The sequence below is a fragment of the Patagioenas fasciata genome, chromosome 2 (genome assembly GCF_037038585.1).
Source record: "Patagioenas fasciata isolate bPatFas1 chromosome 2, bPatFas1.hap1, whole genome shotgun sequence".
Taxonomy (NCBI): domain Eukaryota; kingdom Metazoa; phylum Chordata; class Aves; order Columbiformes; family Columbidae; genus Patagioenas; species Patagioenas fasciata.
The window spans coordinates 49078127-49092519 of NC_092521.1; the positions used below are offsets into that span (position 1 = coordinate 49078127).

General features: G+C 42.1%; 1 protein-coding gene across 6 annotated transcripts in view; it reads left to right on the forward strand.

Annotated features, from left to right (window-relative positions):
* KCTD1 (potassium channel tetramerization domain containing 1) overlaps nt 1-13074 on the forward strand; it is a 105288-nt gene extending 92214 nt beyond the window's left edge. For all 6 annotated transcript variants that reach the window (XM_065832539.2, XM_071804170.1, XM_071804171.1 and 3 more), the window contains exons 3-5: nt 4534-4678; nt 6996-7301; nt 10833-13074. In XM_065832539.2, coding sequence (XP_065688611.1) covers nt 4534-4678; nt 6996-7301; nt 10833-10991 — 610 coding nt within the window. In that variant the 3' untranslated portion in view covers nt 10992-13074. The remainder of the gene's footprint in view (nt 1-4533; nt 4679-6995; nt 7302-10832) is intronic.
* The last annotated feature ends 1319 nt before the right edge of the window (nt 13075-14393 follow it).

Genomic DNA, 14393 nt, shown 5'->3' on the forward strand with positions numbered 1-14393 from the left:
AGGGAGAGAGAGAGATGTGTTTCCATGAGTGCTTTGCCCCTTTGCCAGCCACTGGATATCTGACCTCAGTGGAGTCCCAGGCAGTTACTTGCCCTGGCATTAGCAGGGGATTGCGGGTGCCAGGGCATCACCAGCGCTCCTCCTGCTGCACAGTTCCCTCTGCTGGGTTACTGAACACCAAGAGTTCTCCCTTTTTGGGAAAGCTGGCAGCTTACAACTCTTGAAAATAGTATATTGAAAAAAAAACAAACAAAAAACAGTTTTGAGTTTTTGTCCTCTGATAATTATAATAATATGAGAAATAATATACTGAATAAATGCAATAATAAGGAATCTGTGTTTCCTCAGGAAAAATGTTGTGTTTCTACTTTAGATTGAAAGTACTGCAATATTCTGCATGCTTGCAGACATCAAGGCTTGCGGCTTTTCCGTGTTCCTTGTATACCTTTGATTACAAAAGGGAAGAATTTTAGTTCTGTTTGCTGAATCTGCTAAAACAATCCACAGAACCGTGTCTTTTTTCTTACTGTTAAGTCGTGCAATAGTTGACTTATTAATATTGACCATCTTGTTCTTAATTATTGCTGCTTTCCAAAATTCTCAACTGAGGCAGAAAATATTAAAGGGAAGTATTTTTCTTTATGTGTATAGTAATATGTATAAATACTTATACACTGAGAGAGCGAGGTCATAACTGCTTCCTCCATATATACAGTTTTGCTGCAGACTGAGTATATTTTTATACAAACAGGACTTGTTTTAGAAAAGTTTGCAAAATCCTGTAAGTAACATCATCTTCCTGTGCTAGATTTGTGTTCTAGAAATGCTGCTGTGGGAGTGCTCGTCTGTGGGGAGAAGAGTCCATCCCTGTAGTATTTTTTGGAGTTAAAACACTGATCTGTTCCATGTCCTGTTGTTTTTTCCCTGCTAAAATCAGGCTTGTGGCTGTACCTGTTTTGTGTCTTTAAAGTAAAACCAAATTCTCTGACAGAAGCTGAGTTTTCCACTGGTTATATTTTCAACCCTTGAAGCATTCAATTTCTGACAGTGGAATATGATACTTAAAGCCATAGACATTAATTATTACCCACTGGAGGTTGCACTTTCAACCCATGGGACATTAATTTTCCTGATATACAGAAAATTCCAGCCTGTTAGTTTTAATTAAATATTTCAGACATACATTTTCTTGTAAATGGACTACAGTTACTTATTCTTTACCCTTGGTATTTGGCTAATTCTGCATATAATTATCAGCTTATTTCACAAGCCTCCTTCAAAGCACTTTCCTGTTTGGAAATCCGTTCAGTTGTTATGTATTTGTGATTTAAAAAAAAAAAAAAAAACCACAAAAAAGAAACAAGAAAAGAAGTTGTCTTTGCCAATCATCGGCCAACGTTGTCAAGAGGGAGATGGAGAAAAACATCTTTCAGGTTTTCTTGGGAAGTGAAACTATAATAAACATTGCTTAACCATCCCTTCCCTCGCCAGCGGATTGATGCCTCTTAAGCGTTTATAATTACAGTGTGAGACCAAGCGGGACGTACAGTGGACCTGTGGGTGATAGGGAGGGTGGTTACCCAAATATTATTGTACAGAAAAGTTGCCAAGCGAGGCACGGCAGAGAGCTTGCCGCTGTGTTTCCAGGAACCTGAGAGAACAGGGGAAGGCTGGAGGGTGAAGGCGTTGGTCGCTCCCCAGATCCTGGCATGGCCCAGGCTCCTCTCCCGATGGGTGTAGCAAATGCAACTTAGGAGAAGGACCATGCCGCTGGATTTGGGTCACATATTATTTCAGGTCTTTCCCTGGAGGCCGTGTGAAGGAAGCTGGTATCTACATTTTGCCATATGAAAAGGCAAAAAGGCTTTAATGCTGTTTACAGAAGTCTCTCTGCTGGGGGTCTACCCTTCCAAAGCTGTTTTAACATGTGAAAGTGCAGTTGTGTATTTCAAAGTGATCCTGGGAAGGGAATTTGGACTTTGCAATTCCTTGGTTGTTGTTTGTTTGGTGGTTTGCTTTTTTCTTTTTCTTTTTTTTTTTTTTTATTTTTATGGGGTTTTATTTGGTTTGGTTTAGGCTTTCTTTCTGCTGCTGCAAAGCAGCATTGCATGAAGGCAGTGCTTTCTGTTAACTCCTGCAGCCCAGACCCAAAGAGTTTCAGGTCCCAGGTAGCCCCCCTCGATGGTTGTGTGCTCTTGTCAGCATTATGGTTTTGTCAGAAGGCTCCATCCTCTGATACTATCTTGTTTTTCTCCTAAACAATTAATAAAATGAAGACAAAAGGCCTAGAGGTTTAAAATATGTAATTATAGTAGTAATTTAGAACTAGGAAAATGCTGCAGAAACCAATTACAATTATACATTTCAGTAATGACTGACTTGGCCAAATATATATGTTTTGTGTGTGAATTCCACAATAGATTCCAAGAGGACATGCTTGAATATAGGGGTAAATTAATTCTAAATGCTGAGTGCATCCCTATTAGACGTAAGTGTTGCTCATCCACCTAGTGAACAGGAACCTCTATTGTATGGCCTGTCACAGCGTATATTTGGAGCAGCAGGGCAGGCAGTAACAAGCATCTGAGGAAAAAAGCTTGGGTAGTTCTAAGGGATGTTTTTGAAAAAAAGTATTTTGTACCTCATCATGCAGCAAAATATATTTAGTTCCTTACATGTTACAGATATCGTGTGACTTGAATTGATTCAGGCATTTCCTACAGAATTGTAAATGACCAGCTGAGGTTAATGGGGTTTTATTTCTTTCCTGGTCTTCCTCTCTTCCCGCTGGTGAGACTTGGGTTCTGTTCACAGCTTGTTACTGGGTGTGCTACCGAGGTCCCTGACAGACATCACTCCAAACCCCATTTGGGTTGGCCATGCCTTTTTCAAAGAGAGGGTGTCTGGCTGTGATGTGTGAGCAGCCAGAGCCCCATCTCTTTGCAGTTCCCCAAGACCCCACTGCAGGCCGTGCCCTCTTTCCCTCTTTGGGAACCGCTTCTGCCATTTGCTTCTTGAACCTTTTCTGTAGATCCCTGTCTGCTGGCTGATGGATGGGGGTGTCTCAGCCTGGGATGCTTCATGCAGCCAAGAGGTCTTGTCACCTCTGAGGGCTTTTTATTTTTCTACTGGTGGTGATGAATGGTCGTTTCGTCACTTCTTTTAAAACAAAAATAATGTACCTTTGACTGTTCATTCTATCCTGTTCATGAGAAGACAGACTTGTACCTTACCTTCATCAGAGAATAAAAGTGCCTATTAGTCCCCTAGCTCCATGCTGATGTCCAGCGATACTACTATACACTCTTTAGTAACCTGCAGAGGCTTTACTGTGCTGGTTCCCAAAATACATTGGTTCTTTTGGAGCAAATGCTACACACGAATGAGCCTTTTCATTAAAATAATGAAAACACAGTGCCTGCAGAATATTGCAGAATGTAACAGGTTGTGACAAGGCTCTGAAATTGTCGGTAGTATTTCACATAGTGTCCATGTGACGTATTGCAAGCGAGCTATTTCCAGACCATTTTGTTTACAGTTCAGATGTTGGAAAGAATCAAAAAGTACTTCCACATTGCACCTACAGTATAAACACATACACCAAATCAGTCCCTCCTGCTGATTTCACTGGGAAACCACCGGTGACTCAGGAACATTTTGCAAACCCAGTGCAGAAGCATGAAGTATATTTCATGTTACTCTGACCAGGGTTTTGTTTGGAGTTTTCAGCCCTTCCTACTGCTCTAACTAAAGCTGGTTTGTGGGGCACATGTCTAGAAAACTTGTGTGCGCAGAGCGTTAATGTTACAAGAACTGTTGGCAAGCAGATGCTCAGTGTCTGCGTGGTTCTGACGGGTCGACTCTAAAAACTGAGGCACTTTTCCTGATTATTTTAGAGTATGCTAATTAATACCTGCCACAAACAGTTAATTTTTACTATGAAATTGCTATCTTGTGTTGAAATGTTATAACCTTTGTATCCCCAGCTATTTATTCCCACAATGTGCTGCCCCCTGAGCCGTGCCTGTCCAAGTGTTGGTTGCAGTAAATGGCATCCAAAAAATGAGCTGACTTGGAAAACAAGCAGAAAACAAGCAAACAACAACGATTTCCTAAGAGCAACTTCCAATCTAATCAGGTTCATCATGCAGTCCCTGGGAAAGCAGAATGAAATCAATGAAGAGGGTTGGTGCATCTGGTGGGATGGCGTCTGCTGATGTGGACTATCAAGAGAGATGTCCAAAATAATCGAGGGGCTGTCATCCCATGAGACATGGATTTGGGCAGCAGGCCTGCTGTGAGGGGCTCCTTCCCTGGCTGCTTCCCCACCACCTCCCCAGTTGTGCTACTTAGAAGTTTCTGAGGCTGTGCTGGAAAACATGTAGCTTAAATTGTGGTTTGAAACCAGCCCTTTTCTTACAAAGTGAAGCCACCGAGCTGCTTCGGTGAAGTCATTGAGGTGATTTTGCAGCTTTGGGCTGTTTGAGCTGAGCTTGGTGTGACCCTGCCACTCACCTCTTGTTTCCTCTTCAGAATCGGCCGGCTTTTTGATGGCACGGAGCCCATTGTCCTGGACAGTCTCAAGCAGCATTATTTCATCGACAGAGATGGGCAGATGTTCAGATATATCTTGAATTTTTTAAGGACATCAAAACTCCTCATTCCTGATGATTTCAAGGTGAGATTTCAAGGTATTTTTCTTTTACATTGGTAAAGTAAGTATCTGGTCTGTAGTCAAAACAGAGCCCTAGACAAAGGGGGCTTGTAGAGCATGTTGCTTCATTTCAGGTGCGTGGCAAAAGTAAGCATGGGCTTGCCAAAGCGGCATCTGTCAGCCTTTCTTAGAGTGGCATCAAAACTACATTTTCACCTCCTGGCTCTAACGGTATGGAGCAACCTTGCCATGTTAGACCTAGGGAAATTAGGTCTGGTGGGATGCTGAGAGAAGCAGAAAGGATGTTTCTATCTGGAGCTGACTGCTCATGAGCTTTGCTGATTACTTGTCCCCTTATCCACTCTTATGCTTCCCCTCTGATTGCAGCAGCTCCAGCTTCCACTCCCATGCTGAAATTCAGAGAATGGTGTAGGAATCACAGTATTGACCAAATAAACTGCACACATGGTAATATTTGAGAATTAAGTCATAAAATATTTTCTTCCTCAGACTCTTGTATGCACACTGAAAGTTTAATTTTGGAGTTTTAGAGAAGTCAGGGATGAACAGTTCTATGTTTATTATTTAAACTTGAATAAAGAGCCCTTTTTTTTTTTTCTTTTTAATAGCAAATTAAATTTGTGTTAGTTCACCATGTTAGACACTAGCCTCCAGAGGCAGAGCTTCAGATTCCCTGTGATGTTCTGTGTTTATCCACTTGTAGATATGTAGGCTTATATGTGGTGTCAGCAAAGAGAGCGCTGGAGACCGCGGCTGCAAACAGAACAGATCTTTATCGTTACCTAATGAATGCAGAGCTGCGTAGCTGGCTGTGCCATTAGTTCGCCATAGGAAACAGAGCAACTCAGATTGAGCAGGAGAGGTGATGAGGGGAGGGCTGGAGCAGTTCGCACTGTGCAATCTATATTATCCCTCACATGTGGGACAGATTTTCAGCTGTTTGGGGCATAATAGGCATGAGGTTGAGTTCAGGAGCCGTATTGCAGCAACCATTGAATCATATGCCATAGACGCATCCTTACTTCTCCCAGGCGTGACAAGGTTTAGCCCTACCTGAGTAATGTGGGGGTTTGAAACTAGCCGATAAGCATCACATCCCTCTTTTGAAGCCTTAGCGTGGCTTTGTGCTGCTCTCGGCACTTGTCCTGAGGGTAATCGGAAATACAGAAAAAAAGGAAAAGCCACCTTCCATGCAGTATTAAGAAGTTATATATGCAGAGCCTTTTAAATACATAAATATACTGTAACTGTGCTGAAATTAAAAATGTAACTCCTGGCAAGTTCACCCAACCCACATGATGTTCAAAGGGGCTGTCTTTTCCAGTTATGCTTTAAGGCGTCCAAAAGATAGGTACTTAAAATGAACAGAGGTGCTTGTTTTTTAGAAATATATAGATTAGGTGGCTTTTTTTGTTACATAATAAATGTAAGCAGTATTTTGAGCCTGATTTAGGTGTCCCATTCTCATAAAGCTTTCTGTCCATAGCTCAAATTCAGGGCCATGTTGACTGTTAACAGTCTTCCTTTGTTGTCATCCTGTTCCTGATTCTCATGTATTGCTTTTCTCTGTATAAATGTTTTCAAAATGGTCTTACACTATTAAACCTAGAAAAACAAATTTTTTAAATTTTTTTTAAATTTTTTTATTTAAAAAATGGCAGTAGACAGACTCCAGATCATCAGTTTTAAATTACTTCTGTATTGGCTGTACTTAGAAATGCATTCTCTCTGCTCTGGCATTTGAGGCATTGTAGTAAACAATACTGTTAGCAAAATGGGGAGGTATTAAAAAATACTTAATTTTTAAAATGCAGTAATATGTGCAATTCATTATGCAAATATCTGAATCATTTTACACTTAGAACCATCGCAGGCTCCCTCATTTACATTCTTATACCTGTTACAATGCCTGCTAGTATTGCTGTAAGACGCGATGGATCCTAGTGATGAATTTTCTGAATCCTGATTGAATTCTGTTCCATCTGTTCAATGAAGTCATTATTCTGTGACATCACTGTGGGGGTAAAATACAGGAAAATGTGGGATTTTTGCCTGGATTATTCCATAGCAGGAGGGAGTTGAGCAAGTATAGCTTCACTCTCCCCTCCCAAACGGTGCTGTACCCAGTCTGTTTCAAGTGGCTGATGGTTATTTTTCATTTGCACTGTTATTTTATTACACCTTCCTACACAGTAATTATGAACTGTGTCCAAAGGGTTCCAGATCTAGAGCAACGTTAGCCTGAATAACCATATACATGAAGCAGTACATTAGCAATGCCTCTTTCTTAATTGTGCACAGTAATATATGTGTCTTTCAGGACTACAGTTTGTTATATGAAGAAGCAAAGTATTTCCAGCTTCAGCCCATGCTTGGAGAGATGGAAAGGTGGAAACAGGACCGGGAGAGTGGCCGCTTCTCGAAGTCTTGTGAGTGCCTGGTGGTACGAGTTGCCCCAGATCTTGGAGAGAGGATTACACTGAGTGGCGATAAGTCATTGATAGAAGAAGTGTTTCCAGAAATCGGTGACGTGATGTGTAATTCTGTCAATGCCGGCTGGAATCACGACTCGACGCATGTCATCCGATTTCCACTGAATGGATACTGTCACCTCAACTCAGTTCAGGTAGGAAGTCACAAATGCATTTTTTGGAAGGCACCCTGCTGGCCAGGTACCACTGGGTTGACCCTGATCCCTGGAGTATTTTGATGAACAAAATCAGATAGAGACTTTGAGCTAGTTACTTACTTCTGTGGGTGAGGGCTGCTTTCTCAATTCACACATACAATCACTAAATCTCTTTGCAAAACAAGCTACAGTAGTGTTAAAAACCTGCTTTAGGAGGTATATGTTTGCCTCAATATAAAGACATTGTATATTTGGAGAAACATTTTTTTGACTTTTGAATTGTAAAGCAACCATTCAAGGTTGCTTCCAGTCCCTTGCACTGCTTGTTATAAATTTTTTTCTGGATTGATGAGAGGGCACAGTGACATCTCAAGCCAGGGAGGGAAGGTGCCACATCCTCACAGAACTGTTTTGAGGTTATTGGGCTGTCGCTTCACCTGAGAAAGATAGTGGAGATGCTCTCTTTTACCGGAGTCTACAGGAGCTCTGAAACTAAATAAGAACAGAGGAGAAAAAAGGTGAAGCCCCAGTCTCTTATTGTGGGGAATTGATGGGAAAGGGGAGTTGATGTGAGATGAGTGGGCAGTAGCATTGGCCAGCTGCTGAAAGGAGAGCCACACTTGCACTGAGGCAGAACACAGCCAGCTGCCTCCTTCTTCCTGCTGAAACAAGACCAGGTATTTCTGGGGAAGGGAGCAGCCTGCAGCCACAGGAGAAGGCATCTGTTGAGTCTTGCCTTCATAGAGGGAACTCTGGCTGGGCTTCCTCTGCAGTCCCTCAAACTGGGATGTCCTAGAGGGGCTTTGACACCCTCAATGTGAAGGGTGCAGTAGGGGGAAGTTATAGGTGTGGTTAAAAGGTAGCATGTCATTTTTCTAGTGTTACCGAGGTCTCTTGCATTTGATAAAGACCTCCCTAATACTTCAAGAATAAATAACCATATACTTTGGATGAAGACGTGTTCAGTCTTCCTCCTTGCTGAGGTAACAAAAAAGCATGCCTACTTATTGCAAATAGGGAACCATCTGTTTCTGTGGTCTCAGGGAAGACCATCCTCTTTAACTTTCAGCAGTTTCTCCTAATTTATTATGGCATAGTAAATCATGTAGCAATATCTAAAATCAGTAGCTGCTATGAAATGGATAAGAAAAAATGTGGGAGACAAATGCAGGTAATTTGTGAAAGAATCATGATGAACTTAGAAGTTATGGTGTCAATTTTTTAATCCTTTGTGGCTTAAAAACAACCTCATACACCTTTTTCCACCTAGTTAGCACGTCCCGCTCAGCCAGCACTTCGGAGCAAGAGCACTTCTTCACATCTGGAGTTGTCACTACCACAATTGATACTGTTCTGTTAAGATACACCTCCCAAATGCTGCAGACTCATGAGTGAGTTCTTACACAGCAGAAACTGGCACGCTGAGCTTGACATTTTTCCATCTGCCAGGTTCTGCTGTCCAGGTAGAGAAGTTCTGCTCTGCTCCTTCCCTGGAGGAAAGGAGCTGAGCAGATATGCCAGCGCTTCACACGGGAGTCTGAATAGATAGACCTTTCTAGACCCATCAAGATATGATTAACCCATGTTATGCTTGGACAGTTGTGTGTCTTTTTGGCCTTTACGTCATGCTGAAACATCAAAGTTGTTTTGTCATAATGACTAATGCAAATTTAGAACAGCCCTACATGTAAGATTATAACTGAAAATGGATAGAAATTTCAGGGACGGTTATTTAGCCACATGTTATATGATAGCTGTCAAAGTAGTTGTATCCTTTAGCAGTTTATCTCTTATCCTGATGTTTACTTTTCTTGTCACACAAATAATAATAATCTCTTATCCTGATGTTTACTTTTTTTGTCACACAAATAATAATTACCAAGCATATTTATTGGTGTGAAAAGCCCAAGTCAGAGTGACAAAAGATGCACAGGCTTCAAGAGAGATTATGACCCCGTGTTGATAATGCTGCATCTTCTATTTTTGGGGGACATAAGCATCTCCCAGTCCTAATAACCATGTGGAGTGGGACACGGACAACCAATAGACCTAGAGAGTGAAGGGGAGACTTAATGATTTGCCCAGGACTGGGTGAGTTTCCTGACCAGTTGCTACCGTCGCATTGTTTCTCAGGACCTAAATTCTCCTTCTCTGTTGTACTGAGACATACTGAGATATTTTGACTTATGTTGTTACAAGCTAAAGATCAGGATAAACAAAAATTGCACAGATATTTTGATGGTTGCTTCAGAGTCTCTTCTCCCACCTCCTCCTTTTTGAGATTTGTCTGCTGTGTGATTAGCCATGCTCAGGTATTTTGGAAAGACATTTGCCAACGTAAAGATGCGGCATGTCTTGTAGGTGGTTTTAAACCACAGCTCACTTCTCCCCCCATCCTCATCTTCTACAACCTTCTGCTGCTCTGCTTGCCTTTGCTGTCCCAGCACACATTCAAGCCAATTTGCTAACTAGTGAAATAGCTGGGAAAGACTTGGTAGGCATCTGCTGCCAGCACAGCCCCAGTGAAGTCCATTCGTGCTGGACAGAAGGTGCCACATCCTGTGAGGTGCAGGAGCATCAGTCCCCTCGTGGCACTGGTGGCCATCACAGCTGACCCTGTGGTGAAACCCTGGAAGGGTGGTCTTCACAGGTCAGGTGAAGGAAGCTCAAGCAGCAGCACAGATAGAGAAGATGGTAAAAGTAGCAAAGAGTGTGAATGAGGGAAAGCACACCTCAGCCCTGCAGTTACTGTAAAACATCGGGAACATGGGCAATTTAAAAAAATAGTGGAATAGTGATGTGGAAGCAGGCCATGCTTGTAGCAGCCTGGGGCTGGTGCTGGGAGCTGAGGTCTTTGCACCATTGCTCGTTGAGTACATCCCTCTGCTGCTCCAGGAGCCCTGCCTGACTCTTCCCATTTTTTTCTTTTCTTTCTGCCATTGTATTTCCCACTGGAAACAACGTTCAGGTTGTGAAAAGGGAGAAAAGAAGGTGAACAGGCAGAACTCCTTGGTCCCATAATTAAAGTTAAAAAGTCCCAAGTTTTACCACAGGTAACTGTAGCCACAGATCTTTGTGATCATGGTTGGTTTTTAAGTGTCCAGAAAATACGATGGTAACTTTTCTGAAGTTATGACTGCAGTATCTGTGTTGTCACCACTTAATTGAGATGTTTGCTCAGCATCCCCCAGTGTCTGCTGTAAAATCCTGTATTTGCCCTTTTGCAGTGTAAGTTTTGTTAAGCAGAGAATGTGATTTCCCAGATGTGTTTCTGTGGCTAGAAGAATACTGGATTTGTTGACAGTACTAGAAAATGTATTTTTCTTCATTTTTCTTCTTATTGCTCAATGGCCAAAGTCAGTAGAAATTAATCCAGTACAATGAAGCTTAGGGAACCAGTTAGTGGGTCTGTGTAACCACTTTTGTTTCCTAGCTGGATCCATTTAAAAACAGCAGTTATCATCCTCAGACAACAAATAATCTATTTATTTACTTATATATCAGTGTTTGTTTCCTCTTTTTTTGCAGGTACTTGAGAGGTTACAGCAAAGAGGGTTTGAGATTGTTGGCTCATGTGGAGGTGGGGTGGACTCTTCCCAATTCAGTGAATACGTACTGAGACGAGAACTCAGAAGGACATCTCGTGCACCCTCCGTCATTCGAATAAAGCAAGAGCCTCTGGACTAAAATGGACATGTTTCTTTATGCAAAAAAAAAAAAAAAAAAAAAAGGAAAAAGACAAAGAGAGAAAAAAAAAAAAGGGGGACGTTTCATGTGCAGTTTGGACTCCAAACAAGTCCTGGAACTAAAATTGAATAAAAGACACATTTATATCAAATATAGAGACCACACCTGAATTCATATGGGAACATTTGGAATAGTAGTAATAATAATAACCTCAAAGTGTAAAAGAAAACACACACACATATATAAAATATGTATGTATATGTATGTATGTACATATATATATGTATGTATATGTTAAAGGGTAGGAAATGCAACAACAAAAAAAGTGGTAGCTGAGGTTGGTGCTGTGACTGCCATTAAGTGTCCTAGGCCTCACTCGGGCCCACTTAACGGTGTACAAGCCATTACCATTGGGGGATACAGAGACTACTCTGCACCCACTTTCCATTGCCAAACGGCCATCAACTTTTTCATGTGTACACACCTTGACTCAACTTTATTTGCATATGGAAGTTTATGTCTGTCTTTTTTAGAGGTGGATGGGCAGTTGTTCAGGAGATGACCATCCATTGCATTGGAAAGCTAGCTGACTGAAATTTTAAATGTAGTTTGTACAGAAGTCGCACACTTTTTGTCTGCCCTCACAGATGTGAAAGGTTAACTTTTCTTTTGAATGAGGGGTTTTTTTGTTGTTTTTGTTTTGTGGTTTTTTTGTTTTTGTTTTGTTTTTTCCAAAGGGGGCCAGAATAATTAATATTTGGTAGAGATGCTCTGGTTTGAATCTGCTGCTTTCCTACAATTTTTTCAAATTTTATAATGTATTAAATACAATAAACTCTGTTTAAAATAACAAGGGTCTGGTTTAAGCCAACAGAAGCAGAGAGGTGGGATTTAGCTCACTGTACTCTAGCACGTGGAGTGGTGGCCGCTGGGGCAGGCAGCACTGCCTGTGTATGGTGGAGTGAGCTAAAGGCAGCAGATGCTGTTGCGGGCTGCTGGTCTTCCATCAGCGCTGTCTTTTGAGCTTTGTCCTGGTTTGAAGAGAGGCTTTTGGTCAGATTTAATAACACCAGCTCAGCCGAGAAATGACTGTCAAAAAATGATACCTGGTTCTGTAAACCTTCAATATAACAGTGAATAGCTACATCATTCCCCCTTGACTAAGGAGTTGGCAGCTTCAGCTCTCCAAGCCCTTGCCCTGCTGAGTGTTAGTCAGCCTGTTTCTTTTTAATGTTGTTCATTTCCCTCGTTTAAAGCTAGTGTTCTTCTGCCTAGGGAGTGAGACAGTCAGTCCCTCATGTTATGCCATCGGCTACATTGCTCTTGATGGCATCGGTAAGTCCGTGTCCTGCATTAGATGTCCTGCAAGTTGTTCTCTAGCAGAGTCTCACCGAGGCCACCTCTGCAGCTACCTGGTTCAGGCCGGTGAGATTTTTGCAAAGGTGCCACGTCACGATACCACTGCACAAGACCGTTCATGAGTTGATGCTTTCACCACCTAAGATGCACCAGCAACCACCACCTTTCCTCCAAAGTATCTTTTTATGCAATATTCCAGAATATGACTGTGTATTCATCCTAGTACGGAAGTTTCTATTGATGCAATGCTGCCGGCATTCCATTCATTTTGGTGACACTTTCCTATTTATTTAAGAAAAGAAAAAAAGAGCTTGTTAAATACATGTAACAAGGTTTTTAATATAGTCTGATAACTCAAAAGCCACCATTTTTCTGGTTTTTATTAAAAAATGTCAGAGGGTGCACTTAAATAACTCTCTGGCAGCACATATCAATGGTTTTGAAATTATTGAAATGTGGAATTGGGGGAGGGGGTGGGTAGGAGGGACTCCAAAAATTAAGGTTCTTTAATGAGTTATTAGATCTTCAATGTGATGCTTATTTGTCTATTCACAGTACTGAAACAGCTGCCTCATTGAAAATGTTTGTTTTCAATTAGCAGCAAGTAGTCCTCTTACAAAATAAACAAATGCTTGCTCTTACTGCCCACAATTTGGTTGTTAGTTTGCATAGAAGTTGGAAGGCTAAAACCCTGGGAAATAAATATTTTTAACAGATCTTCAAACTGTTGGAGGTGGTATGAAATTTGTGATGTTGAAAAAAATGCCAGTCCCCATGGGCTGAGTGTACACGGGTACCAGTACAAGATGATGTGGTGTTTCAGAGACTGCGTGCTGCAGAAACCGTCCCTGTGCTCCAGGTGGAGCATCACTTTCTGGGGCCTCCGTAGTGTACCCAGGGACATGTTTACACTGTCTGCTAAGCCCAAAGGTACTGTCAAATCTAGACCTGTCCTGCTGGCTGCTGTGTTTACATACAGGCATATGTTCCTGTGCAGGTTGGAGCCAGGTGGGCTGTAGCTCCTTCCTCTGCTGCTTGGTGAAGGAGGTATCCCAAGCCTGCCTGGCCAGGAGCATCAGCAGCCCTGAAGTTGGTCCCCCAGGGCGTGCTCCAGCTATGGCAGCATCCACATTGCCTACAGCCTTTTCCCAGGCCGGGTGCGGAAGGCGAGGAGCTTTGCCGCTGATGCTTTTCACTGTGTTGCTCCCAAAGCCTACAGGTTGTGCTCAGCCAGTGGTTTTGCTTGCTCAGCTCATCCCTGTCCAACTCAACGACAGCAAGGATACCTTTGTGCTCCTCCCCAATCCCCATCCACCTGGTCACCCTCCCACCAAGCCCACATTCATTGTTGATGGAGTCAAAAACCAGTCTGAGACCCTGAATGTAACTGTTGCTGTAATTATGATGCGGTCATGAATAAACAAAGTGATGACTAATGAAAAATGTATGCAGGAGTAAGCTAGATGTAGATTTTTAGAGAGCAAATGAGATGAGTCCTGTTTGCAGTTGAGGCTTGTAACCACATATATTTAGAAGGTTCTTTAGAGAAACTAATCAACAGACAAATGAGCAATATATCCAGGAAGGGCAGAGTATGGGGAACCAAGAAGGACCAGATTATGGTCAGCTGTCTTCTGGAGGTTAGTAATTTTGACATGTACAGTAGTTTAAATTTATCTAATTTTTTATTTAAAAGTATGACTCCATGCTATCAGTGGTGCTGTATTTAATAACAAGAGGAAGAGCTGCAGTGAAGAGTAGCTACCAACGTTGTACTTCAGCAGCTGCCAGGAGAACTGCTGTCGGACTGCAGAGACTGCAGATGCTACCTAACACCCCTTCCCATGAGACACAGGCAGAGGAACAGGGTCTTCACCCTTTTTTTCAGCAACATAAATGCTGGATTTCTGTGATAACCATGATCCCAGGGTTTAGTTCTTCCCCTATTGCCTCCTTAACATACCAAACAGCTACATAATGTGAATTATGGGTCCTGGTGATCTTGGATGAACCTTTAGACTGTGAGTGTCCCATTGAAGACCA